This window comes from Schistocerca gregaria, chromosome 6 (assembly GCF_023897955.1).
Source record: "Schistocerca gregaria isolate iqSchGreg1 chromosome 6, iqSchGreg1.2, whole genome shotgun sequence".
Taxonomy (NCBI): Eukaryota; Metazoa; Arthropoda; class Insecta; order Orthoptera; family Acrididae; genus Schistocerca; species Schistocerca gregaria.
In genome coordinates this window covers 273,046,907-273,074,883 of record NC_064925.1, presented here as the reverse complement: position 1 = coordinate 273,074,883, position 27,977 = coordinate 273,046,907, and the positions used below count along the sequence as shown (strand labels likewise).

At 37.4% G+C, this 27,977-nt stretch overlaps 1 protein-coding gene across 2 annotated transcripts in view; it reads right to left on the bottom strand.

The window, feature by feature from the left end:
• The window catches only part of LOC126279057 (exportin-1), a 150,205-nt gene extending 122,500 nt beyond the window's left edge, over positions 1-27,705 (bottom strand). Inside the window, exons 1-3 of one of the 2 annotated variants that reach the window (XM_049979488.1) lie at positions 27,440-27,705; positions 22,303-22,428; positions 2,233-2,407 (exon numbers count right to left, since the gene is read on the bottom strand). In XM_049979488.1, the coding sequence (XP_049835445.1) occupies positions 2,233-2,407; positions 22,303-22,413 (286 nt within the window). In that variant the 5' untranslated portion in view covers positions 22,414-22,428; positions 27,440-27,705. Of the gene's footprint in view, positions 1-2,232; positions 2,408-22,302; positions 22,429-27,046 lie in introns of both variants that reach the window. The other variant, XM_049979486.1, reaches the window with a different exon arrangement.
• Between the last annotated feature and the right edge of the window lie 272 nt (positions 27,706-27,977).

The following is a 27,977-nucleotide window of genomic DNA, read 5'->3' as shown; positions in this document are numbered from 1 at the left end:
TTCGCACCTGGGCTTTGAGAATTTAGTTTGTCAATTTCATATAATGTCGACTTTTACTTTTTGTAAAGCTTTTGTCATTAGCTTTGCTGACATAATCCGTATTCAGGATGGAAATTGCGAACTATTTAACCTATGGCTCTATGGCTGTTACAATCTTGCTACCACAAGAATAGGTGAGGAGCCACCAGCACCAGCTACAGGAGTAAACGCTACAGCATTTCTATATTTCCTTATAAAGCCATACATTTTAGTACTCTATGCAGCTCTGCTATTCCTATCCTTGCAGGGCTCACATCCGAAAACAACTAACTTAAAAGTCAAAATCGGTCATAATAAATCAATATCAATGCAATCTAGACCATTATTTTAACCTTAAGACCGTGTGTGCTAATAAATGGGTACTACCACAATGTAAATTAATGAAAATCATTTTTCTTGGTGCAATTATAACTTCACAGGGCTGTGGTTTAAGGAAAGAAGTATAATCAGAAAGCAATTAAGTAAAATGAAATCTATTATTGAAACACTCAAGCAATTAGATTTGAAAGAATGGGAAGTTTAACAGCTAAACACCTATGAGAGAGTCTCTGGACAACACAAGTAGTTTCAGATCCAAATGCAAGGCCGAATCAAAGCTAAAAGACATTCTAGAAGCAATCATCATGTAAGAGAATGGCTGACCACGTGAGAAAATAGAACCTGCAAAAGGAGCCACAAAAAATTGGGTGAGCTTTATTACAGGTGGATAAAAACCACATTGATGATTTGTAGAGTCATTCTACACATCATGACAACAATAACATATCTTACAATTATGAGACAACGTGGGAATTCCACAATATGCACTGAATGATACAGCAGTGTGTATCTGTGTACCAACATAAAAGAGAGTTCCAGTACGGATGGTCACAGCAAGGTGTGAAATGGGAAACATGCATTGGAACTCTCTCTAAATTTATTGCACTCAAGTACAAATGGAACAATAGTGAATCAAAATCAACTAATGTCCTTCAACAGTCCCCCGGTGTATTCACACTCCACTGCCAATAATAAGAAAGGCACTGAATGTCACTGGCATTCCCATCAATGTGTGCCACATTTCAATGAAATGTCATCCCCCATTGCTGTACATAATTCTTTATGATGTCTGCTGTGTGGGCTGTACCATTTTCATGGAGATGACTGCATTATCCAGCAGTGCCAATTGTTTTCGTTAAAGTTTGTGTCGCAAATGATACAGCAGAAAGTTGTGGTAGTATTTGACATTTCTAACAGGGTGACACTATAGAATACATTGTTGTTATATGACAGAATGAGTGTGACCTCCGTGGGTGATGTATTCTGTCACTCCACGCGTCATGAACATGGAAAACGCCATTCTACTGACTAGGTCTTCAACGATTCATGCACTTGTGTCACGGTTCCATCAGTCACAATGTGATTCAGAATGTCATTTTCTTCAAACTCAAATCACTCCAGGTCGATATGCCCACTTCTGCACCTCTTAACCCATGTGGTACCCATTTCAAACACTTCCAGACAGCGTCTACTTTTGCTCCTCTTAAATGATGTGTTACCCATTATCTATACTTCTGCACACCTTCAAGTACTGTCATAAAATGTGGAACACTGTTGCCCTTAACTTACCTATCTACATCATTAAGTCCTGCACAGTCCAACGTAGTCCTCTAGTAAACACTGTTTAATAACAGCCAAAGACAGGTTAGTACAAGCAGGCATGCGCCACTAACTTCATGGCGAGTCCGCCATCTCTGTGTATCCACATCAGAAAGCCTCCACTAAAGATGCAACTGTTCAATAGGGCGATGCACTGTCACCCACAGCTGCTCGTAGCTCTGCATGACACCAAGTAGCATCTCTGTCAGCGAGAAAGGCAATTTTTATGTATGCTCACTATTCCACTCTGCTTACACCCATCTTGTAGCACAGCCAAGCTTATGCTCAGTGTTTCCGGTGCTGGCACCAAGGCATCCCCACATGCAGTCACAATCTGTCAGTTTATTTCTGTACTGTTTGCCATGGGGGTTTCATACATATTTACCGTGATTATGGTGATGCCACATGTTTGCATGATATACTATAGTGCCATAACTTACGCAATGACCATCGTATGTGCAACTGTAAAGATATTGAAACTTGTACAAAATAACTTCCTGCATGCAATTCATAAACACGGAGAAAAAACAATTATGAACAAGCAATGTGATATACCTTCACATTGGTTCCTTGGTAAAACCTTCCATCTTGTTTTAATTACTTGTTCCAGGATCTGCAGAGCATAATACTTCGTCTGCTGATTCTGTGAAAATTCCAGAATAGTATCCACTCTGGTCCATGCATCTGGGTGTTCTTTGAGAGTTGTAAGGACCTCCTGAGCCACCCTTTGCTGTAATATACAACATATTATTTCATATTTCAATGGGAAATGATATTTACACCTGCAATTTTAAAATGCTGTGGAAATAAGTGTTTCAAAATAGGAGATTGTATAAGAAGGGATATGACATGTAATATAATAAGCAGTAATACACAGGAATATTGCACATCAGCTGACAGCATCAAAAGTGACACTAGCAATTATTGCTTTTCTAATAAACCTGACAAAGTACAAATATTGCTGGAAACTCCATTTGGCAGTCATGTTAAAGTTTGGGCAATAACTTTCATACTGGCAAGAGAAATTTCTAGGATTTTCTTCAACCAGTTTCTACTGAACCATCTTTTTTTCTTTAAACATAGTCCTAAGGGCGAATTCAATCAGTTCTGCTTAGGAAAATTTTGAAATTTGATACTGTAAACTAATACCTGTTTCTATTTAGGACAACATACAGTTACAGCCAGTCTGTCCATTTCTTCTGTTTTCCTACCTCAAATGACTAACCACAATACAGTCACTGTAGGAGTGGGAACAAGATCAAAACTAAACTGACATAATATGCAAACAGTAATTCACATCTTATTTAACCAGTTCAGTGAGTACAAAAAATTGGTACCAATAAATAGCTTTATCACATCAATCATTCAGTTGTTTCAGCAAATACTGCTGACCATCTCATTTCTAACTGATGGGAGTTACGTTTCTCATAGATTATTCTGGTATAATATTATTTTAATCCATTAAATGGCTACAATTACAGACTGCATTTAATGAGCTTATATGTTGGAAAATTGAGTTTGAAATCTCTTCCTCCCTTACCCTACCTAGTCCCCCTCTCCCAAAAAAATTGCAGAATGTCATCTTTATGGTACAATATAATCGAAAGACTCAGCAAAGAGGTCGGTTTGATTAAAAACATAGTGTTTAGATGTAACTCAGAAAACTGAAGATAATGCACATGCACTTGAAATTCTTGTAACATCTATATCTTCAGTACAAAGAGAAACTTGTGTCTATGCAGTGTGCAACAAAAACGTATGGTTAAACTTTCAGGAAACATTCCTCACATATACAGGAATAAAATGTATTATAAAGACATGGGCCCATAAATGTTTTATTTCCATGTTGGAACTCATTTTCTAATTCTCTTCATAATCATGGGAAACATACAAAAACATGGGAAACATACAGAAACAGGGCGTACCAACATTACATGAAACATCTACTTACACCAAATGTTCTAAATACTGTCTTGGTTACGTATTCTTATAATGTACAGCAGGTCTTAAACCTTGGGTCCACCACCAGTGTTTGTCGCTTCAATGGAACAAAGATAATGCTGCCATGTGACACTCTTCATTGCTTGCATTGACATGCAACTAATCTCGTTGCTCATTAGCATCAAGCTTGCAGTATCAAATCTTCAGTGCTCATCGCAAACTTGGTTTATGGTACAGTGGAACGGAAGTGTACTCAATGCATCATAGGCAGATGCCCATTTGTTGTTCGGATTAACTGATGGCAATGGCTGTGTCACTCAACATTTGTATCAGGAGAGATTTCCAGAACAACAGTGCCCCGACATGAGGCCGTTTGAAGCGATTGTTCATCACCTTAGGGGACATGGGATGTTCAAGACTACTACTTGCAACTGGAACAAGGCCTAGGATAAAAGCACCTCAACTGGAAAGGAATTTCTTACTGCAGTTAACAGTAATGCTAGTGTAACAAGTGCAACAAGTAATGTTGATCATGCGACTGACTAAAGAGAACCTGTTGTATCCGTACCATTTACGGCATGTGCAGTCACCATCAGTAGCTGATTCTCTTGCAAAGATACATGTCCGCAAATGCTTCATTCAACAATGTGTCAACCCTCGGTTTAGTGCAAATGTGCTATTCACAAAGGCAATCAGATTGTAAATTTTCAAATCAGGACGTACGAGCTGTTGAGAATCCTCACTAAATTCTGCAATCACATAACCAACAAAGATTTCCTGACAACATTTGGGACGGCATTCTCAGTGATTGTTTGTTAGGGCCTCATATCCCCCCCCCCCCCCCCCCCCCAGTTTCAATGGAGAAACTTACCACACTTTCTTAGAGAATATGCTACCTGTTACACTTTAACATATGCATTTATGAGTGCGACAAAACACATACATTATGTAAAATGGGAGTTGCTCCTCATTTCAGTGTTAATGTTTGTAGGTTTCTAAACCACAAGATTCCTTGGCAGGTGGATAGGTAGAGCTGAATGAATTCCTTGGCCTCCTTGCCATCCAGAACTAAGCCTAGTACACTTTAATTTGTGGGGACATCTAAAAGCTTTCGTATACGAAGCCCTGGTACAAGATGTACAGCCTGTGCGCCCACATTGCGGAAGGCTGTGAAAGCGATACACAAGAGCCTCAGGGATTCACTGTGATGGAGGGCTGATGCATCTACTCTTGCTAACAGAGGATTTTTGAACATTTCATTTAGAAAAGTGTTTCACACTGCTGATACGTTCTTTTGCTGTATTTTTCAGTCATTTGTGTGTTGAGGAGTTGTGGAAATTGAGCTCTAAACAAGGAAATAAAGCGTTTTTGGACCCATGTTCATATAATATGTTTTCTTCCTCTCTGCGCGAATGTTTCCTGAAAGTTTGGCCGTACCTTTTTGCTAAAGGCCTTGTAAAGTACAAGGGACAGTGTTTATGAAAACATATTGGACATTATATAAATTTGCCATAACCAATATAAAATAAGACAAATGTTACAGACCAACACATCCATTTAACTTAAAGAGGACTGAAATTATATATCTAATAATGTTAAAATCATTGTGTAGAGATATATTTATAAATAAATGCAGTGCATTATGATAAGACAGAACAAATTCAGATGAAAAAGTTTAGTTCTATTTCAGCACAGATTAACCTTTCCCAAGGATCTGTGATAGGCTCTTGTACAATACACACCACTTGTGAAATATCAGCTTCATTAATATCATTCTTTTCTGTCCATACAAATTCCTCCTCTTGAGGAATTACCCAATTTATTTTCTTTTTTTTATGTGCTTAGCTAACAACTTGTCCAAAGAATTTATGCAAATGTACTCCTTTAGATTCTAGTTTAAAAATAATCCAATGACCAAGTAAGGGAAAATTTTCACTATTTCAAATGGTTATGTAAGAATTTATAAGTGTTTTTTCTTGAACACTCTGGTTCGCAATAGGTTTCTGTTATTACATCAACTTAACCAGTTATGGACTTCACACATTTTACGAAAGATGACCAGTCTAGCTTTCTCACCGTGCTACACAAGATCATTCAGCTTTCCAACACCACCAAAAAATCCTTTTCTTTGGGACACCTAAAGGAACTGAAAATTCAACATAAGACCACCATCTTTCCTGAAGGTTATAATGGCTAATGTGTACTGCTGTTTGATATGTTGACTAGTTTCCTCAAGAGTATATTTTCCTGATTTTAAGACCAGGACATTTATTTTCAAGGTTCAAAAGTATTTTCTGATTAAAAGCTTGAACAGCTAGCTCATCATGCTGCAGACAGGTATAATAGCATAAGAATGCAGACGTATAGAGGTAAGAAACTTCCTGGCAGATTAAAACTGTGTGCCAGACCGGGACTCAGGACCTTTGCCTTTTGCGGGCAAATGCTCTACTAATTGAGCTACCCAAGCACGAGTCATGACCCGTCCTCACAGCTTCAATTCTGCCAGAACCTTCCAAGCTGTGAGGACGAGTTGTGAGTCGTGCTTGGGTAGCTCAGTTGGTACAGCACTTGCTCATGAAAGGTAAAGGCCCCGAGTTCGAGTCTCGGTTTGGCACACCGATTTAATCTGCCAGGAAGTTTCATATCAGTGCACACACTGCTGCAGAGTGGAAATCTCATTCTGGAAACATAGAGGCAACATTGCATAAGAAGCTCTCAGGTTTCCAGACTGGTTAAAATTCCAAGGGCTTTCGACCAAGCACTCGTTGACCATTGTCAAGTGGTATGACTTTTTATAGGGCTGCTCTTGTATGCCCTTATATACTACAGTTGTCGCCTGTGACGTCACTGATGCTCAAGGAATTGTCGTGTATGGATATAAGTTGATTCCACATTCGATGTGCTCATTTTAATTTCAAGTTTGTTGGAGCTCATGTCATAGTCAGCTGCAAGCCACCATCTCTACAAAGTGTGTTTTCAATTATTCTGTTTCTATGGCTTATTTAATTACACAGTCCCAGAAGCCAGTAGCGTGGGCCGCTACAGAAGTTTCATCAAATTTGATCCCCTGAACATTTTCTAGAGCATGCTCAACTAAAGTGAGTTTGTCGAGGTAGAGTAGGTGATAAAACCTCTCACGCATTGTAGTACAATGCACATTGTTTGTCCAACGTGAAACTGGCCACACTTGTACAATAACTTGTAGACCCGAGGCGTTCTGAGACTTGCTGCATTTTTACTGGTCTCAGTGATTACCAGATTTTTGTTGGAGGCCTGAAGCTCGACTTGCTATTGTCTTTTCTGCTGGAGGCTTATCTTGCCGAAATGGGGCTACAGACAGGCAAGAAAGCAAATTTCTTTTCCTGCTTCTCCTAACTGGCCTCATTGTGAACCTTGCTTGTGATCACTTGTAACTGGTGAATGTTGTCGTCACTATTCCTAAACATCTGGCATAGGTCGCTCAGCTCTTGGGGCAGATTACTGGTCTCTGGTACAGTTCTTGCACAATGCACCAATGCAACACAGTACACTTCTTTCGTGAGCAATGATGGATGGTTAATAGCATGCAAGTACAGATCAATGTGAGCAATTTTCATAAATGTATGTGGCCAAGGTATTGATTTAGCCTGCAGTAGACAAAGAAATAAAGGAAGGGCAATGAATTTTCTTCTTCTACTTCCAAGGAGAACTTGGGGTTACTGTTAATGCTGTTGAGATGTTTCAAGAACTCCATGTGACCAAATGATGGCTGTGTCATCCATGGCTTCCTGTCGCAATGCCATCCTTCTGATCATGATACTGGCAACTTTAGTGGAATACTAGGGCCAAAGAAAACCTTGTTATGCCTGTTCACAAACAGCACCATTACATCGAAACTGCTATAACATCACCCTCACTAAGTCGAAGACGATTAATTTCACTGACAAAATCTGCAGTCTAATATGGGGTCATACTGAGTAAAATCACAGATATTTCGGTGAATCCTAAAGGGACCATTTCAGAATTTAGTCATATCTGGTACAAAGGCACCTACATGTTTCAATAGTAAAACTATCAAATAGCACTGTCCTAACTCAAACAATTTTTTATGAATTCAGGTCTGAAGACTAAAATGTCATTAATCAGGCACCAATTTCCCAACTTTCAGAGACCTAGTGCTCAGTAATGAATTGAACTACAGACATGAATTTTTTAAGCATCTGGTATGTAGGCCACTAAGTTGACAGAATGTATAGAAAGTATGATACATTCATTCATTCAGACTTTTTATGAAAAATGTTCAAAAACACACTTTTTTCATTAGAGAGACTGTCAGCGGGAAGGACCAAAAAGCTTTCATCATTGCAGAGTGTGTGCAGGACACTGCACTAAGTCCTGCCCATGTTGTGTGCAGGTAGCTTTGCAAGTTTCACGCCATGTTTCCTTTGCTGCTTCACTGGGGAGCTTGTGGACCACTTGTTCGATGTCACCATTTTTTCCCATGTCCTGAGGTGAAGGTACAATGTTGAGTCTTTTCTTACGTGTTGACACTGCACCCATGTCTATATCTCTCGCCACAACAAGTCTCAAAACATCTGAGGTCTACACGATACACTGCAAGTGTGGCCAGTCTTACGTTTGTCGGACAAACAGTACACAATGTAGAACAACAAAGGAAGGAGCATGAGACGTTTGTTACCCCAAGAAATCCACTGTAACTGAACGTTCTTTAGAAAAAGGTAACTGGGTCAAATTTAATCAAACCTCTGTCGTAGCTCGTAATAATGGCTTCTGGGGTGGTGTAATTAAAGAAGCCTTCAAAATAAACACCCTTAATAGAGTGAACTAACAGCCCACTTCCAGTCAATACCACTTGACAATAGACATGGAGTGCTTGTTCAAAAGCATGCGGAAGTTAATTTGATGCAGCTGGAAACCCGAGAACATTTTACTCAGATATAATAGCATATGAAACAGGACTGAATATCACGTTAAGTCACTTATGCCTAGTGTTTTGGTAATTAATGGCTAGTGTTTTGGTAATTAGTTTTTTGTACACTCTGCACTTCATCCTGATAAGCAACTGTAAAGTTGTCAATGAAATAAATCTAGAGAACACAAATTTTATCTGAACTATTTTCAGCTTTTGTCATGTTACAAAAGGAACTCTCTTTATTTTTGATAAAACAGTGAACTTGAAACTTTGCTAATTTGTTGTTCAACATTCTGAAATCACTGTCTATAGAACTTCCTGTACCACTTTAATTACACCCCCTGTCCTATTATCCCACTGGTACAAGCTGATGAGTTGACCACAGCAAAGTGGCAATGAGTAGAAGAATTCTCCATAATTCTTTAAATTTCCATATTTCTGGAATGTGCCAACTATATTTTTGAAAAATGTTTTGGGATTCCTAGTTCATTAGAGGAAAATGAAGTGTTATGTCTGCGACAGCAAATTTTGGCAGCTGTGATATGTTGTAAAATTTTTTTCCTCATAATTTTATGTATCAGTGTTAAATAGAAGAGCGTAATAAGTTGTTTTGTTAGATATAAAATTATTGGTGTAGGGCAAACTTTTCTATTTAATTTGATACAGATCTAACTATAAATGAGCTCCCTAAACTATTTTATTCCTTTGTTTCTAAAATGTAGTAAGTATTTCCACATAAATTTTTGTAGATGTTTAAATTAGTTACTGAAAACAATGTAATAGCATAGAAACACATTTTTTATCAAAATATAATGTATCAGAAATCAAAATTTTTCTTCATTTTACTAGAGTAAATCTTCATTTCTTTTTCAGTAAAAATGCAATCTATACATCATGGTGGTGAGAGGTCTTGCATGATTTCAGGAATTATGCATTCTGGCTCTTCAATTTTGTACAGGAAGACAAAAGCGACGACATTTCAAAATTTATCATTGTGGTTTCACTTTCCGTGGCTTTAAATAATATTAGACTTCATAACCTATTTAGAGTAGACTTGACACTCGCGTCAAGGAAAATAAATAAATAAATAAATAAACAATCTTCACGAGAAACAGAGCGGTCGTATCACCCGATTACTTTCAGGTTATTCCATTTCAAATCACAAACTGCTACAACTCGACCCTTTTAGATTTCTTTAAACTGAAGTATGCATGTAGTAGTCATGATCAGCTAAACAAATCAATTTTTTTTTTTGCATTTTTCTGACAAAAGGTTACTGAGTAAACAGGTGCCTAAAAATGTTTAAAAAAAAATTGAATTTTTGACTTGATGAATGACTTCGATTGGCTCACAACTTATGTTCTAATTAAGCTAGAACAATGAAATTGAGTTCATGTGAAAGATATTTAAAGGGTTTCCAAGTGATAAGAAACAAAATTTGCTGAAAATTTTATATTCATCTTTATATAAGAACATCATTATTGATTTTTTTTTGAAATTTTGAAAAACTAGGATGTAATCAGAGGCAGTAATAAGTAGTTACACACTGATCAAAAGAAAAGGAATTTATACGTATCCAGGATATCAATCACTCAAGCAATCAATCACAGGAGAGCTTCTGTAAAGTTTGGAAGGTAGGAGACAAGGTACTGGCATAAGTAATGCTGTGAGGACAGGGCATGAGACGTGCTTGGGTAGTTCAGTTGGTAGAGCACTTGCCCGCGAAAGGCAAAGGTCCCGAGTTCGAGTCTCGGCCCAGCACACAGTTTTAATCTGCCAGGAAGTTTCAATCAATCACTGTGTTCGAAGTCTGAATGCCAACAGTTAACTCATCATTTCTTTGATTTTGAATCAAGTTGTACTCAACTTCAATCAATGAGGAGCTTTCGACAATTTTGGATTTAAAAAACTTGGTAAACAACTGCTACAGCAAATCCATTAGAAGTTATAATAAAAAATGAACTTGTGGGGAAGAAGTCTGAAGGGCAACATTCAATTTGTCAAATACAGGAATAGTCACTCGAAGGAAAATGCAAAGGGCCTTGTTCAAGTTTGAGGGCAGGAACAAAAAGAATTTTTCCACATTTGTTGTAGCAAAAGCGTTACATTTAAGATGAGTTTGTCACATGTGGAAGAATATGCTATTGTTTTAGTAGCTTTTGTAGTAGCAGGATCAAGAATTCTCTTCTTCTGATACTCTTTGGATTCACTTCGTTTTACTCTAGGTGTTCTGCAAAATGTCAAGCTTGTGGAAATGTTTTGGATACACAATATTACTTCCTCCTTGAAAAAAGAAAGAGGTGGTTCCCAATGGTCCAGCAGTCTATCCAAATTTCTGCCTAAGATAACCACCTTGTACATATATGCTTCAGAATCTTCTCTGCCTCTTTATTATGCTCTTTCTGAAATTTATTAAGGCATTCTTTTCTTTTGACACTCAGTTCTAAGAAACAATATATATCAACCAGGATCTCATCCACTTTACGTGATAATCTTCCAGCACTTTATTCAACTGCTAGATTAATCAGGTGGTATATGCAACCTACGATAGCAAACCTGGATGAACTGCCTTCAGAACTGCAGAAACTTCATTTTTGTAACTGCAGAAACTTCATTTTTGTGTCCTACCATAACAGAACAGTACAGAAAGCCACACAGCTTTCAATTGGTATGTTATGAGAATTCAACTGGGGTAACATCAGATTATCTATGTTTCACTTTATTGAGTCTGCAACTAACACTGGTACGAATAGCACAGTGTTCACTACTTTTCCCCCATAGAATATCATAGAATGTAACAACAACAGATACAACTTGAAATTCATATCACTGCTTCCATACACCGCCAAAGAAAATGGTCCGTCCTGAAGGCACTTAATAACTTCAGATGATGCATTTTTTTTTTGCCATTTCATTTACAAACCAAGTCATTTTCGTGCAACTACAGATATATTTCTTTTTAACTTCTGATGTGGGAAACATCACCTTAAATAAAGCACCTGCATGATCAGCTGCACTTAAGTGCAAGCTGTGTTCCACCAAAAAGGAAGTTAACAGACAATCGGACTTAATTACATCACTATCAATGTTTCCAGACTAGACAAAAAGGTGTTGATTTTCTAGTCATCTTCCTTCAATCTATCATAACTTACAATTTTGCCACACTTCACATGATTACTTAAATAATTTCTTCCACCATGTCCAATATTAATGCCACACCCACATACCGTGCAAAAGGCAAATTTTTCTCCCTTTCTTGACACAGAAAATAAAGAGAATATGATTCTATAAATGTCTGGAAGTCATGTTTCTTGATGGATTTATTCATGAACAATATGAAAAAGTCTGAGTACAAATGTCTCGATATGTACTAAAACATCAAAATGAACCTGGGTCACTGAATGTCACATAAAATAACACTCAAGGCAGACAAATACTTAATTGAAACATGTCAGAGCACATAGAACAACTGTTATCCCGACTTTAAATTCAATTCCAAAGACAACACAAACATCAAACAGTTAAAAGTACCAAGACTGAGTTATCGACTATCTTAGACTTGCCTTCGACCCATACAAACAATCGACAGTATGAAAGTTGGGTGATTATCGAATGTTACCATTTCAAAACTTTGTCCGCGAAGTCTTAATATGACACCATCCATCCGTAAAATGCGGGAATTTCTGTAAATTTTGCGGATAAACTGTAATAAAAGTTGGGAGGTTTGCATGTAGATGTACAAAGTTCACTGTGATTTAACCCTTTTCCTAATTTTTTGAACTAGACAAGCTAACCACGAGTGTCCTATATTACAGGCGCTATATATATATATATAATGTAAATAAAATAGAAAGAAACTTCCACATGGGAAAAATATATTAAAAACAAAGATTCCAAGACTTACCAAGCGGGAAAGCGCCGGCAGACAGGCACATGCACAAAACACACACACAGAATTACTAGCTTTCGCAACCGATGGTTGCTTCTTCAGGAAGGAGAGGGAAAGATGAAAGGATGTGGGTTTTAAGGGAGAGGGTAAGGAGTCATTCCAATCCCGGGAGAGGAAAGACTTCCCTTAGGGGGAAAAAAGGATAGGTGTACACTCGCGCGCGCGCGCGCGCCCACACACACACACACACACACACACACACACACACACACACACACACACACACACACACCTTCAACAACCTTTTTTTCTTTTCTTTTTAATCAAATTCATTTACGCAATGTTCCTTTGTGGCCAGTCAACGATCAGCCTTCAAAAAAGCTTGAGGTTGAGTTTAAGGTTAACATTGGACCAACACACAAGCAACAATTCATCCCTTTTATCTTATTACAAGGATGGTGACAAACTCAAGCACATAAGTCTTTTGTCATTACATCTGAATGCCTCTCACCTGCTGTCCATGTGTTCCATTCCAACTTGACTTTCTGACCTAAAAATTTAACTGAAAATCAACTAAAATATACTACTTCTCTAGCAGAGAGGCAGTTCAGTATAAACATAGAATGAACTACATTAACCTGTGCTGTCATGAAGGTTCTCATATTGAAGCCCAGTGGCATTTTTGCCATCTCTCATGATAGAGAAGATAGCGATGGTGGTGGTGGAGGTGGTGGTGGAACAGTCAAGCGACTGGCTGTCCAATCAAGTCTGCAATGCCCATACACTAATCAAATAGTGAGATCTGAACAACTTTGTATATTTGCCAGGGATAACGTAAAAGAGATCATTTCAAGTATGCTACTACAGGAGATTACGAAATGAACTGCAACTTGCAGAGCAATTTTAGCAATGTTGCACAGTTGTAGGGGGACAAAAATGTCTCAGTTTTATTCCACTAAGCAAGAACAAAATAATTACAAAAGTGTATTTGGACTGTAATGAAAATAAATTTGAACTGGCGATGGCTGTTAACAGTGATCGAATATTGTTTGATGACGTCAAAGGATATTTTGCTTTTGTTTTTAATGGATGCCAGTGCTAAGGCTGTACAGTTTACAAAAATAAGGAAAAGTGTTAAATCGTAGTTAGCCTGTTACATCCACATTGACTGTCCACATCTTTCACATTACCCATTCAAGCAGACATTCTTTTTGTGGGCAACAGGGAACTAAAGGCAATCTTGAATCCTCAAACTGCTACAGGACAAACATACATATAATTCCGGGTGGCAGTGATAACATGCAACAAACAGATTGGCTAGAAGAATGATGAATTGAGCAGGTACAACTCATCGAAATAAGTAACAAGAACAAATAAGTAATTAATTTCAAGCCAATCTCTTGTTTCCAGATGTTTTGAATTTTTAAAAAATAGTTGCAACTTGCATTAAGAAGTGCAATGCTGAGAAGTCAAATATTGTTGATCTTGCTGCCAATTCTAAGGTATTTTATTCTGATGTTCATAATCAGTTATACAATAATACATAGGTACTGACAGGTAGGCCTAACATTTAAAATACATTAATTTTTGAAGGTATTTTACGGAACCATATCAAACATAAAATTACTTTTTACAGTGATCCCATGCTCACCCAAGTTGAAAGTTTCAGAATACGAGGAGCAAAATGCTGTCTTTGACATATATTTTTTGAAAAATTTAAAAATATAGTTTTTCAAAACTCTAAAAATTCAGTAATGGTGTTTTTATTAATAAATAAATATAGATTTTTCATCTAATTATGCTTTATATCATGTGGAAGCCCTTTTAAAGTGTTTTCAAATGAACTTAATTTCATTGTTCTTTCCTCAAAAATTTTTGAAAGGAACTCTTTTGTGTTATTATAGGGTAATTCCATACTAAGTGGCCTAAGGTTCTCCACTTGACACTCTCCAATATTTCTGACATTTTCACAGGATATACCTGTAGAACTTACATGAAGCACTGCCAGATTTCGGCTCCGTAAGTAGCCACTAGCCACCGTTTTGGAAAGGCTAGTATTTTGACATCGCAACTTGAACAAATAAATCAACAACTCTGTTTTAACATTGCTCAAGTATCTAAAAGACCTGTTAAAACTTTGGAATTCTGTTCAACATTTTGGTTGCAACACAAAATAAGAGAACTAAACATCAAAGTATAGTAAATTCGGGGAAATATATTCAAACATCTACTACAAGCAAGGCATGTCCTGATTGTGAAGATTAAATAATTGAAAGAAAAATTGCAATCGTCAAGACAGCCTGAAAAATAGCAGATTTCGACATTAGTACCTTAAAGTTGGACTCTAAAACAGAATGCAAGACAAGCTAGGAAGTTAAAGGCAGAAAATGGTGTATTCGCTCTGCCAAAGAACAGGTGTGGCAAGATGATTCCAGATGTTGTAAAAGAGAGATGGTAACACTTTTTTTCCCCCCAAAATGAAAAATTCAACCAAATTTACCCACGCAAAAAGGACCCTGTATTAATTAGAATAATAGATGGACAGAAAGTTTTAATGCAAAAATACCTTCTACTCAATAATTTGAAGAAATTTTTGCAGTATATTGACTTCAGCATGAGCCCGAAATTGGATTTTCCAAATTCTGTGAATTAAAGCCATAATGATGGCTCACCATAGGTGCTGCACGAACATATTCAATCTGTGTTTGTGCTTTACACCAAAATCCAAAACTGATGCTTGCAAGCAGTCCAATTAAAGATTACAAGAGCCTAATTGCTAAAACAGTGTGCGATTTGGAATCCAAAGACTGCATGCTTCACTGGTGTTCTATCCATTTCATTTTCTGATATACGTTGATACACAGCTGGGAATATACGAGCTATTTAGCCCCAACTCATCTACAGACTTTCTTGTATTTGTATGCGCATCTGCTTAGATAGCGGGTCAGGCTTGTAAGTGAGCGACAGTTTGTAGCTGCAGGTTATGGCGTGTCAAGTTGGTAACCCTGCGCCTGCTATACGGACGTTTGAGTCACAGCTCCCATACAAGATAAGTAATTTTAGTAGTAATAAACTGTTTCTAACACTTTAAACTAATTTATTACGTTAATTATAGTGCTCTTCAAGCGTACCATTAAAAGTTTATGTCTTACTCGCATATTTTCACAGTAATCACGCAAAATTTGTTTTGTTTACATATCGCAGCCAGGCCAAACTTTTGAGCTTTCAGATTAAACTTCATACTGCAATTTTAAGTGCATTTACTGATAGTTTAGTGTGCCAAATACGTTTGCTGCCCCTTTATATCTGTAGAGTATCGTCATCTCTTAAGTAATTTCCAGTAAGAAACTTCTGAACCATTGTTTACATTGTCGCGAGTAGGCCAAATTTTTTGTACACATATTTTCATTGTTTTCCGGCAACTTAATTGTCTTTCTGTCACTAAAATCGATTTGTACCACGAGTGTAAAGTGCCTGACGTGCCGTAGAATCGTTAGCTCCAGGGTCTGGTGTGATGGATGTAGTAACTTTTTTCACTGGGGAGATTGTAGTGGCGTGGGAATTGGGAAAATTAGCGAGACTCATCAGTGGTTCTGTAGGCTATGCAGTAGAGATAGAAAGATTGTGGAACAGGAGGGGAAAATTACTGCCCTTCAGGCTGAGTTAGATGAGGCTAGACGAGAACTGTGCAGATTAAGGGGGGAGAAGGGTAAACAGGGGTGGGAAGTGGCAACAGGCATAAGGAACAGGCCAAGAAATTATTCTGACAGCTTTGTTATTAATGTACAAAATAGGTTTGACCTGTTGCCTCAGTCGGAAACTGATGAGCCTCTCACAGAAGTAGATGTAGACAGGGCTCAACAAGCTTTCAGCAGCAAATTGAATAAGAAGGTAGGGAAGTGTGCAAAGAGAAAGAAAGTCTTGTTGCTAGGTAGTTCGCATGCTAGGGGTGTGGGCCAACTTCTGCAGGATGAATACCAGGTCACACAAGTTTTTTCAAACCTAGTGCTGGACTGGGGCAGGTTACAGAGGATTTAGGTTCACTATGTAGAGGCTTTACTAAGGAAGATATCGTGGTTATTGTGGGTGGGCCGGGCACCAGCATTGACAGAGATCCGGGGTACAGCATAGAGTGTGACCTGGCAAATATTGCATCGGCATCAAGTCATACCAGTGTTGGGTTTGTGTTGGTTCTGGAGCGCCACGACCGGTGTCATTTGAGCTCTTCTGTCAGGAGAGTTAATTTGGAGTTGGAACGGCTACTTGGATCTGATGCAGGGTCACACATTGGTGTGGTTCCTGTCGATTCACTCTGTAGGTGGGACTATACTAGACATGGCCTACACCTCAACAAGAAGGGGAAGGGTAAACTGGCTGGGCTGATAGCAGGAAATTTAAAGGGGGGAGGAACTACACCTCATGGTGGTAACTCTTTTTTTAGTGTAAGATTAGTGTCCAGTGGGAAACTCAGCCAGGCAAGTACTAAGGATGTTAAAAAAAGTTCAAGATACTCACAAAAGTAAAATGAAAAATGTTAGTATATTTCATCAAAATATTGGGGGATTGAAGAATAAAATTGATGAGCTTCTGCTTTGTTTAGAAGATATAGAAACTGAGAATGTAATAGATGTACTATGCCTGTCTGAGCATCACATTGTCACTGATATGCAAAAGGTTAGCATCAATGGGTACAAATTAGCTGCACATGTAAGTAGAGATAATATGATGATAGGAGGAGTTGTCATATATGTCAAAAGCTTTCACAGTGCAAAGCATTTAGAAACTAAAAATTTTTGTGTAGAGCAACATATGGAAGCAAGTGCCACTGAACTAAAACTAAATGATGGCACTTTCATGATTGTAACAGTGTATAGGCCCCCTCAGGGAATTTCCAGCTATTTCTAGACAACTTGGATGCTTTGTTGTGATATCTGTCAGACAGGGGGAAGAAAATTATCATTTGTGGGGATTTCAATGTTGGTTCCCTGAAAGAGTGTAATAGGAAGAATGACCTCGTAGTATTACTCAATTCTTTCAATTTGAGCTCCGTCATTGATTTTCTTACTCGGATAACAAAGAACAGCAGGACATTGATAGATAACTTTTTTATAGACTAAGATAAGTTTAAGGACATAAATGCTTATCCTGTTGAGAATGGTCTTTCAGATCATGGTGCACAGCTAGTTACAGTACATGACATAGCTCCATGCAGTATATCAAATCAGAATTTCAAAGCAGTGCATTCAATTAACAATATAAATACTGCAAACTTTAGGGAAAGCCTAAAGGAGCTAGACTGGGATGAAGTGTATATGGAACACGATGCAAACTTGAAATATAACTTATTTCACGATACATTTTTAAGGGGATTTGAAAATTGTTTTCCCAAGAAATTAGTGAAAAATAATTCCAAGAAAACATATAAAAAACCTTGGCTAACTAAAGGAATAAGAATATCTTGCAACCATAAAAGAGAACTGTATCTAACAGCAAGAGGGAGTACTGACCCCGAAATTGTTCAATATTATAAAAACTATTGTGCGGTACTAAGAAAAGTTATTAAAAAGTCCAGAAGCATGTGTATCATGTCTGAGATCAGTAACTCTGATAATAAAATTAAGGCAAATTGGAATATTATTGAAAGGGAAACAGGGCAACCAAGAGCACAGGAAGACTTTAGTGCCATAAAACTGAATGACAAGTGTACTAACAAACAATCTGAAATTGGAAATATTTTCAATAATCATTTTTTAAATGTTGTGGAGAAAATAGAATCTAGATCTTCACTAGAAGAGGCAAGGCTTCTAATAGAAGAGGCCATACCTGTGCAGTTTGAAACAACTGCATTTCCATGAAACTCTCCCTCTGAAATCAGTAAAATAATAGACTCACTGAAAAGTAAAAGTTCTTACGGAACTGATGGCATTTCCAGCAAGATACTTAAAGCTTGTTCCCCACAGATAAGTAGGATTCTCAGCCACGTATGTAATAGCTCTTTGGAGCAGGGTGTTTTCCCCAATAGACTGAAATATGCCATTGTAAAACCATTGCATAAAAAGGGGGATACGTCGGATGTCAACAACTATTGCCCAATCTCTCCATCTCTGACAGCTCTATCAAAACTTTTTGAGAAAGTAATGTATTCAAGAGTAGCCTCCCATATTTGTAAAAATAAAGTACTAACAAAATGACAGTTTGGTTTTCAGAAAGGCTTTTCAACAGAAAATGCTATATATGCTTTCACTGATCAAATATTAAATGCTCTGAATAACCAGACATCACCCATTGGTATTTTTTGTGATCTCTCAAAGGCCTTTGACTGTGTAAATCATGGAATTCTTTTAGATAAACCAAATCATTATGGTTTGAGGGGGGCAGTGCACAAATGGTTTAATTCATACTTAACTGGAAGAATGCAGAAAGTTGAAATAAGTGGTTCATGTAATGTTAATACAACAGCTGATTCCTCAAACTGGGGGGCTATCAAGTACGGGGTCCCACAGGGTTCGGTCTTAGGTCCTTTACTGTTCTTGATATACATTAATGACTTAACATTCCATATTGATGAAGATGCAAAGTTAGTTCTTTTTGCTGATGATACAAGTATAGTAATAACATCCAAAAACCAAGAACTAAGTGATGTAATTGTAAATGATGTTTTTCACAAAATTATTAAGTGGTTCTCAGCAAACAGACTCTCTTTAAATTTTGATAAAACACAGTATCTACAGTTCCGTACAGTAAATGGCACAACTCCAGTAATAAATATAGACTTTGAACAGAAGTCTGTAGCTAAGGTAGAATTTTCAAAATTTTTAGGTGTGTCCATTGATGAGAAGTTAAACTGGAAGCAACACATTGATGGTCTGCTGAAACGTCTGAGTTCGGCTACGTATGCTATTAGGGTTATTGCAAATTTTGGTAATAAGAATCTCAGTAAATTAGCTTACTATGCCTACTTTCATTCACTGCTTTCGTATGGTATCATATTCTGGGGTAATTCATCATTGAGTAGAAAAGTATTCATTGCTCAAAAACGTGTAATCAGAATAATAGCTGGAGTCCACCCGCGGTCATCCTGCAGACATCTATTTAAGGATCTAGGGATCCTCACAGTAACCTCACAGTATATACATTCACTTATGAAATTTGTTGTTAATAATCCAGCCCAGTTCAAGAGTAATAGCACTGTGCATAGCTATAACACCAGGAGAAAGGATGATCTTCACTATGCAGGGTTAAATCTGACTTTGGCACAGAAGGGGGTAAATTATGCTGCCACAAAAGTCTTTGGTCACCTACCAAACAGCATCAAAAGCCTGACAAGATAGTCAACCAACATTTAAAAATAAATTAAAAGAATTTCTAGATGACAACTCCTTCTACTCATTGGCTGAATTTTTAGATATAAATTAAGGGAGGAAAAAAAACTAACTTAAGCATTAGTGTCATGCAATATATTGTGTAATGTAATATCTTGTACAGACATCTTTCATTAACCTGACACATTCCACATCATTACGAAGTGTCATATTCATGATCTATGGAACAAGTATTAATCTAATTTAATCATGGCCCATCGATCATAGGCCGGTGTGAGGTGGAGCATACACCACTAAGTTAAGTAGTGGTTTTGACTTTGTGCATATGTGCTGTTTGTGTTTCCTTTTCTTTTTCGTTTATAATTGTATAGCTATGGTGTTCTTTTAATCATTGAAACAGGTCTTTTTAGACACTTGTGGGTTTTATTGTTGTTTTCAAGAAGGTGCAGTTATCTATGCCAAAATCCGAATTAACACTTAACACTAGGTGCTTTTTTCGCAATCAAGGAGTGTTTTTAGTTTTTTAATATATTAACCAATGATTGCTGACGTGCTGTGATCTTGAAGGTTCTTAAATTTTTCTGAAAGTTATTCATTCATTGTCCAAGACGCAACTCAAGATTTTCACAGGAATAACAGCCAAGCAACTTCGCACTCATTTGTTGTGTACTTCGTAAATAACTTTGACATCAATACCATCAGCTACTGTGTAATAAGCGACAGCCTGAAGCATGACGCAATCGTTGTACATGCTTTTACAGTAAAATTAATGGAAGAATGAAGTGTTGCCTTGGAAAAATCACACATATTTACTACTTCAGTGATGAGTCTGCAGCACAGTATGAAAACTTCAAAAATTTTTCTGAACCTATGCCGCCATCAAAATGATTCTGGAATCCACTAAATGGAACTTTTTTGTTACAAGCCATGGGAAATCTCTATGCGATGGAGTTGGAAAAAAAGTAAAGAGCCTGGCAGCAAGAGCAAGTGTTCGTACAAAGAAGATCAGTGGAATCCTGTTCATTTTTGTTTCAGAAGAAGGAATTGAAACACCAAAAACTGAACAGGAAAAAAGATTCAAAAATGGCTGCACAATATCAGGAACAAGAGAGAATCACCAATTTGTGCCATTGAATGAAATGTACTAGAAGAGTACCCAATGATACAAATTGTGTTGTGGCAAATGTTTATCTAAGTCAAACAACTGTTTCTTACAAAAATATTGCACCCTTGCAACCAGGCCAATAAACTATCTGTATTCATGATGTAAAATGATGGATTGGTAATGTCTCACAAGTTTCAGATGAGGAAAATAAGGCCTTAGTCAGTTTCAAGCACCCTAATGGACCTGAACATTCATTCTATTCACCAGAAGGCAGGTTGTTTGTTGGCTTCCGAACCAACAAGTTATTTATGTCATTCCAGTCCCACCAGCAACAAGAAAGAGTTGCCACTATAGCCTGCTACAATCAACTGTCATTGCTATTAATAACACGTCAGCAACTGAATTAATGAGAACTGAATGTTATGGCGTGGGAATCATAAAGAGTAAGAACGGTAGTGGCCAGCCACCATGGACCAACACAAGACTATGCGACCGTGTATTTTTTAATGTAATGAAAATATAAGTTTATTTGCTCTTAAAGGCAATGTCTCAAAAATAAAAACAACTTTTTCTGAGCCAACAAAGTGAGTTCTTTTCAGCAGTGCTCTGAAAAATCAGATCTGAGTGATCCCTTTTGAGATATGACCTCTTGAATATGAACAAAAATTGATGATTAAATTTTTGACTCTACTTTGAACTTAGACTATTTGAGGAATCTAAGTGCCAGAGCTTTTTGACATGCTCACAGGCTGCAAATGAGTACAGAATCAGCTTCAGAAAGTTAATCTTTCAGTAGATACAAGCCAATAAAACACTCAAAATTTGTTGCGAGAAGAATTACAAGCCACTTTCATAGCACATTTTGATGAATTTACCATAATTTAATCTTTAGTTCTGCACTTAAGCTATTGTACCCAAAAAGTTGAACAGGTTCATGAAGTTTCAGCATGACAGGTCTCTTAGATACTAAGCAGTGGTAATACAAAGCTGATGATTTATTCATTTAAGTGGAGCTGTCAAAAAAACTAGCCTTTACAAAAAGGTGGCCAGTGGCCCAACCATACTACTTATGTAGTTGTAATTTGGCAGTGCTTGATTTAAGGTCTATATGTACATCCTGTAAAAATTTCATCAATATTGAAGAGTATTGAGGGGGGAGCTTATCTAAGAATAGGCCATTTAACTTGGAATGACCCTATACATGAATACTGCATGCATATTTAATTTCAAATAAATCCGAGAGGGTCAGTTTGAAATAATATTTCCATTTGTTTATTTGACATGGAATGAGCCTTTCCCACACCTAAGGAAACAAGTTACCAAGCCGCACTAAGCACACACTTGCACTGAAGCCGCTATAACCTATGTTTGTGTAGGCCTAATCATTTCAGCACCAATATAACTGATCTAGAAACATCACACAATACATTTATGTTTGTGCATGACATTTACATACCTGATCCCCAAATCCGCTGTACATACAACCAACAATGTTATCAAGCAGCGTAATATCTAGCTTTTGGTTGAAATCCAAAAGCTTGGATGCCTGTTCTGACAATGTTGCCATTTTTATTCACGAAGTCTGGGGAAAAAAAGAAAAAGATACATCAAAACATGAACAAAAGTTGCAGCTAGTATTTGCTACCAATTTAACACACACACACACACACACTTGAATTAAATAACTTTCTGAGAGAGAGAGAGAGAGAGAGACTGCATAAGCCTGAGGAACATGAACATCAACATGCAAAACAAAAACAAATTACACATTAATGAATATATATTCTCATTTTTAGGAGAAAACAGGGTCTAGTTTTATATAAATCACAACATATCTACATCCATACCATTACTACACTTTAATGATACAACAATCAGTACCACGCACAGTAATTTCAGCAGAGTTACTATGGTATATAGGGTGACAATCATCAAACTACATGAAACAAAAAGGTCATAATTTCTGAACAGTTTGCTTTAGGACATTCAAGGCATGATGGAAACTAGTATGCACACATATGGTTTGGTCTAGCAACAAAGCCTACTTTCATTTGGACAAGTTTGTCAATAAATAAAATTGGCATGTTTGGAAAACTGAGAATCTGCATTTCACAATTGAGAAGTCTTTTCATCCTCAATGGGTGACTGTGTGGTGTGCAATGTTCAGTCACAGAATAATCGGTGATAATATTCCTTGATGGCACGATGACTACCAGACAGAATGTTAAGGTTTTGGAAGATTATTTCATCCTCATAATCCAAAGTGGCCCTGTTTTTGACAACATGCAGTCCATGAAAGAATATATCTACCCCATGAAGCAGGAGAGTGTTCAATGTCCTGTAGGAGCACTTTGGGGACTGCATTCTAGCTCTGGGGTACACAGAGGCCACTTGCATGGGCCTCAATTGACTGCCATATTGTTCTAATTTGAACACATACAATTTCTTTTTTGCGGGGTTATATTAAAATAATGGTTCAAATGGCTCTGAGCACTATGGGACTCAATATCTGAGGTCATCAGTCCCCTAGAACTACTTAAACCTAACTAACCTAAAGATATCACACACATCCATGCTCGAGGCAGGTTTCGAGCCTGCGACCGCAGAAGTCGCGTGGTTCCGGACTGAAGCACATAGAACCGCTCGGCCACCGTGGCCGGCAGTTATAATAAAGACAAGATGTACAGCAATAACCCCAAAACCATTCTTGGGCTAAAAATGGTCATCAACAGCATCAAAGTTTCAACACTTCAGTGGGTCAGGCAAAATTTTGCCATTTGTCTGAATCACATCATTGCCAATGATGGCAGCCATATGAAGCGTAAAAACCTAAATCACAATATCTGTAGTGGCGTTTACATGTTGAATAAAATTTGTGAACACCACAGTTTGTAACTAATTTACCTTTTTTTCATATAGTTCAAGAACTGCCACCTGGTATATAGAATTAAGAGTAAATACAAGCTTTTGTGGCCAATTATAAAAGGGGAAAGGGAGGATAGCAGTTGACGGAAAAAGAAAGCCACCATCCACACATGAACTGACATGTAGTTGAGCAGTATTAAGGGAAAGAGTGCGACCCCTATCAGGTAATACAGCTATTATATCTATGCTTTTAATTTTAATGTTATCCACCTTACTGATCCCACATAGTGAATCAGTGAACTCTTATTATTCAGCATACTACACAAAAAAACTCCAATGTTAACACACTTAGCTGTGATTTGGAGGTCAGACCCTCACACCTGGCTGTCTGTTTACACTACCAACCAGATATACCTCAAAATGGAAAGTAGTAATCATGCAATAAAGTCACCTGGCAGGGACAATGCCATCACTTGTGTTCTGTCAGAGATGCCACTGAAGAAGAGGCGGCATTCTAGCAAAAGGGTTATAATGTGATGGAACAATACAGAAGAATTCAAGCAGGTGAATTTGAAATAGGAAAAGGTCCTTTTGTCCGAATTATTGTATTTCATGACGGCTACTCTGTGTTTCAAAGTATGTCTCATTGGTTACTTAAAAATGAATAGACAGGTGACAAATGTGTACACGAGAATCTATATGACAACACTGTGTATTGTACACAGATTGAATAACTATAAACTATGCTTTTTTCCCCATTTTATTAAAGCTTCTATTATAGGAGAACTGACAGACAGAGGCAATGGCAGCTTAAATGTATGTATCATGTAGCCAATAATAAAAACTTTGTAGCTACTGACATTTCAATGAACTAGAAATTCCTTCAACACCAATTTTACCATAAAAAATCAGCATACACAATGAAATAACAATTCTATGATGACAACTATAGTACTAATATACACACACTAATCACAAAGGTTGGCAATGATCAGACAACCAAATGCTAGCACTCTGCTGTGCAGCAAATCGTACTAATCTGAAATAAAGAAGACAAGAAGCCAACAACATGTCGTAATTGCAAGGATTTTATTTCTGCAGTGATTTAGTATCTAAGTCTGAAGTGTGTTAACTGTATGTTGGACAATTTCAACTGCAGTAACTACATTGCTTATCACAAGGAAAGGAAACAGTATAAAATACAAAGTAACATAGAAGACATCAATGGCTACCTCATCCAGTTGTCAGTTGACAAAGGTTGGCTGAAGTAAAATCAAATGACCACCAGACAAAGCCTGTCAACTTTTACCTATTTCTACCAATTCGCAACTAGGAACCAGATCATCCAAATCCAAGTTGATACACTATACATACCACTAAGCAATAAGAAATGCCACAGTGATAAGTCAGCATAATTGCCCACTAATATACTCTTATTCCAGCAGCATCAATTTTGCCAAACAGCAACAGTACATGTCTTGGCAATAATTCATCTTAAAAGTGTGAATTTAGACCTGAGTATTGTCTCAGACTTTTTTGAACACTCAGAAGATCTAGCCTCTCATTAATCAATGCCATGATGACACACAGACAGACAGCTCTGATGCTAAATGAAGCATTTTGTTTCATGAATTATTTGAGACAAGGAACATTTGTTTTCTAGTCCATAAGAATAATGTCTATCAAACAAAAAAAAATTAAATAGATTATGACTGACTTAAATGTTTCCTGGCAATACTACAAAGCATACATGGCAGAAAAACTAGCCATGCATAGTAATGATTCTCTAATAACAAATACTTGCAAACCAATTACATACTTCTAACATCTTAAGAATGAAGTATTTGAATGTGTCAGGAATTTTGTACACAGCAAACTGAGATATTTCAGTTAGACAATATGAGCACACATTATCTGGACACTAAACTGCATGAAATTACAATTCATGTTTAATAAGGAATACTTTCTATATTTGTATTAAGTCATAACAGCATCTCGATTTTGCTGCAGTTATGATGGAGAGATGTTGTTGTTGTTGTGGTCCTCAGTCCAGAGACTGGTTTGATGCAGCTCTCCATGCTACTACACCTGTGCAAGGTTCATCTCCCAGTACCTACTGCAACCTACATCCTTCTGAATCTGTTTAGTGTATTCATCTCTTGGTCTCCCGCTGCAGTTTTTACCTCCGTGCTGCGCTCCAATACTAAATTGGTGATCCCTTGATGCCTCAGAGTATGCCCCACCAACCGATCCCTTCTTCTAGTCAAGTTGTGCCACAAATTTCTCTTCTCTCCAACTCTATTGAATACCTCCTCATTAGTTATGTGGTCTACCCATCTAATCTTCAGAGATGGAGATATACAGTACTAAAAACACACAACTGCTTGATGTACTTAAGTAACTGTATTTACAGAAACATGTCACACAAGCCTTTCAAAGTAACAATGATCCTAACTGTACTTTTTATGCATGTTAGATTGTGAACTTCTGGTAATACATCGAAATTTTGCATTTCAGAAAAATCCTTCATTGTGAGACAAAAACAAGCATCAAGTTATCTTGTTTGACTGGGTGCAGACCACTTTCTATTAATTGCAGCATAATGTGTTTCCAACTAATTTCCTCTGACAAGAAACACTGGATTTCTACAGAGATATATAGCAATATTTCATTGGAATTGGAAGAACATACTGGCAGCTGAGTATGCAACAACATAATTTGTCATTCACAGTGCATAGTCAAATCAATTGTGAGTCTATAGGCATACATTACATTTTACCAGTGGTGGTGATATCTGGGCATAGGCCAATCCTGTATCTACCCTTCAGTGCATACAATACTGTCAAAAGTGAAACTTTATGACGCAACTTCTTGGTCTAAGCTTTACAATTGTTAGTTGCAAACGATATGATTGCATCAAACACTGTGATAACTAGTTTTCGACATTACTATACTGTAGGATACCTTCAGAGACTCCCAATTGTTCACACAATACGCTAATGAAATACATACGCGCAGGCGTCAGATTGAAACATTATTCAAGACCAGTAGAAATGCTGTTAGGTCCGCATAGCGACGAGTCAAACTTCTACTAATAATGCACTCATGCACGAAAATAAAAAAAAAAAAAAAAGAAGTGCGTTACAAAGACCTGAGCAGCGACACAAACATATTAGATATGCGAAAAAGAAATGCAGTTTCTCACGCCGTTTCAAAATATGACAGTTTAATGCTGGTGAACAAAGGACAAACAAGAGTTTGTAGTACTGTTTGTAACACGGAACACAATGAGAATCTATAACAGAAAGATGCCGCACAGTAAAAATATACTGTACCTAACTGAGTTAAAGTTGCTGTGTATCTTCTGATGAAAAAGTTAACAACGCTTTCCTTTCGTCAGAAACTCGTCTGCATAAGCACATACACACTTTTGTCCGTAAACACAAGGAAAGGAGATCACAGAACTTCAATATTGCTTCAATTTCTACAAACAAACCAAGGTTACACTTTACATTCACACAACCGTTGATACCACTACTCCCATCTTCCCGCGCGGTATGCCATAGTACCGTCGCTTACTGCACGAGGTAATCACAAACAAAAATGGCGACTTCCGTATTTGGTACTGACTACTAGAAATAATTAACGCATAACCACATTATACTATGGGATTCTTATGCTAGAGGATCCACACGAAATTCCATCCCAAACCCATACACACTGCTCACCTCACACAAGAATTGGGTGTCTTATTAATGATCTCTGGAAATTCTGATCGACACCTATAAATGGTACTTGGTTCATCGCATCTTGCACACTATTCTCAAATTTTTGGACCGGTCAAGTCTTGTAGCCTTCTATAATCGGCAATTATCAACAAAGACTATCATTAATTCCTGACGCTTCGTGACGGCATCCCAACCTTAAAGATTTTCGAAAATAATAACAAGATGGCGGCGCTCTGCGCACCACAGCAGGCAACAAAGTTCTACACTATTGGCCAGCTGCCGTCTCATCATCCAATCACGTTTCTTGTAATTTTCAGAGCGAATGTCGCAAAATGACGTCATGGAACACACGTGTACGACAAACACAAATTTTATGTCGGGGGCGAGTGTGTGTATGCAATCAATGTCTTGGCCTGAAAATGAATTTGGCATCAGTAAAGTATGTTTTATTGTAGAATATGAATGACGCATCTTGTCTTGAAAAACTCCATGATGCAGGAGTACGTACGCTGTACAGTTATCGTGCTTCCAGTATTCC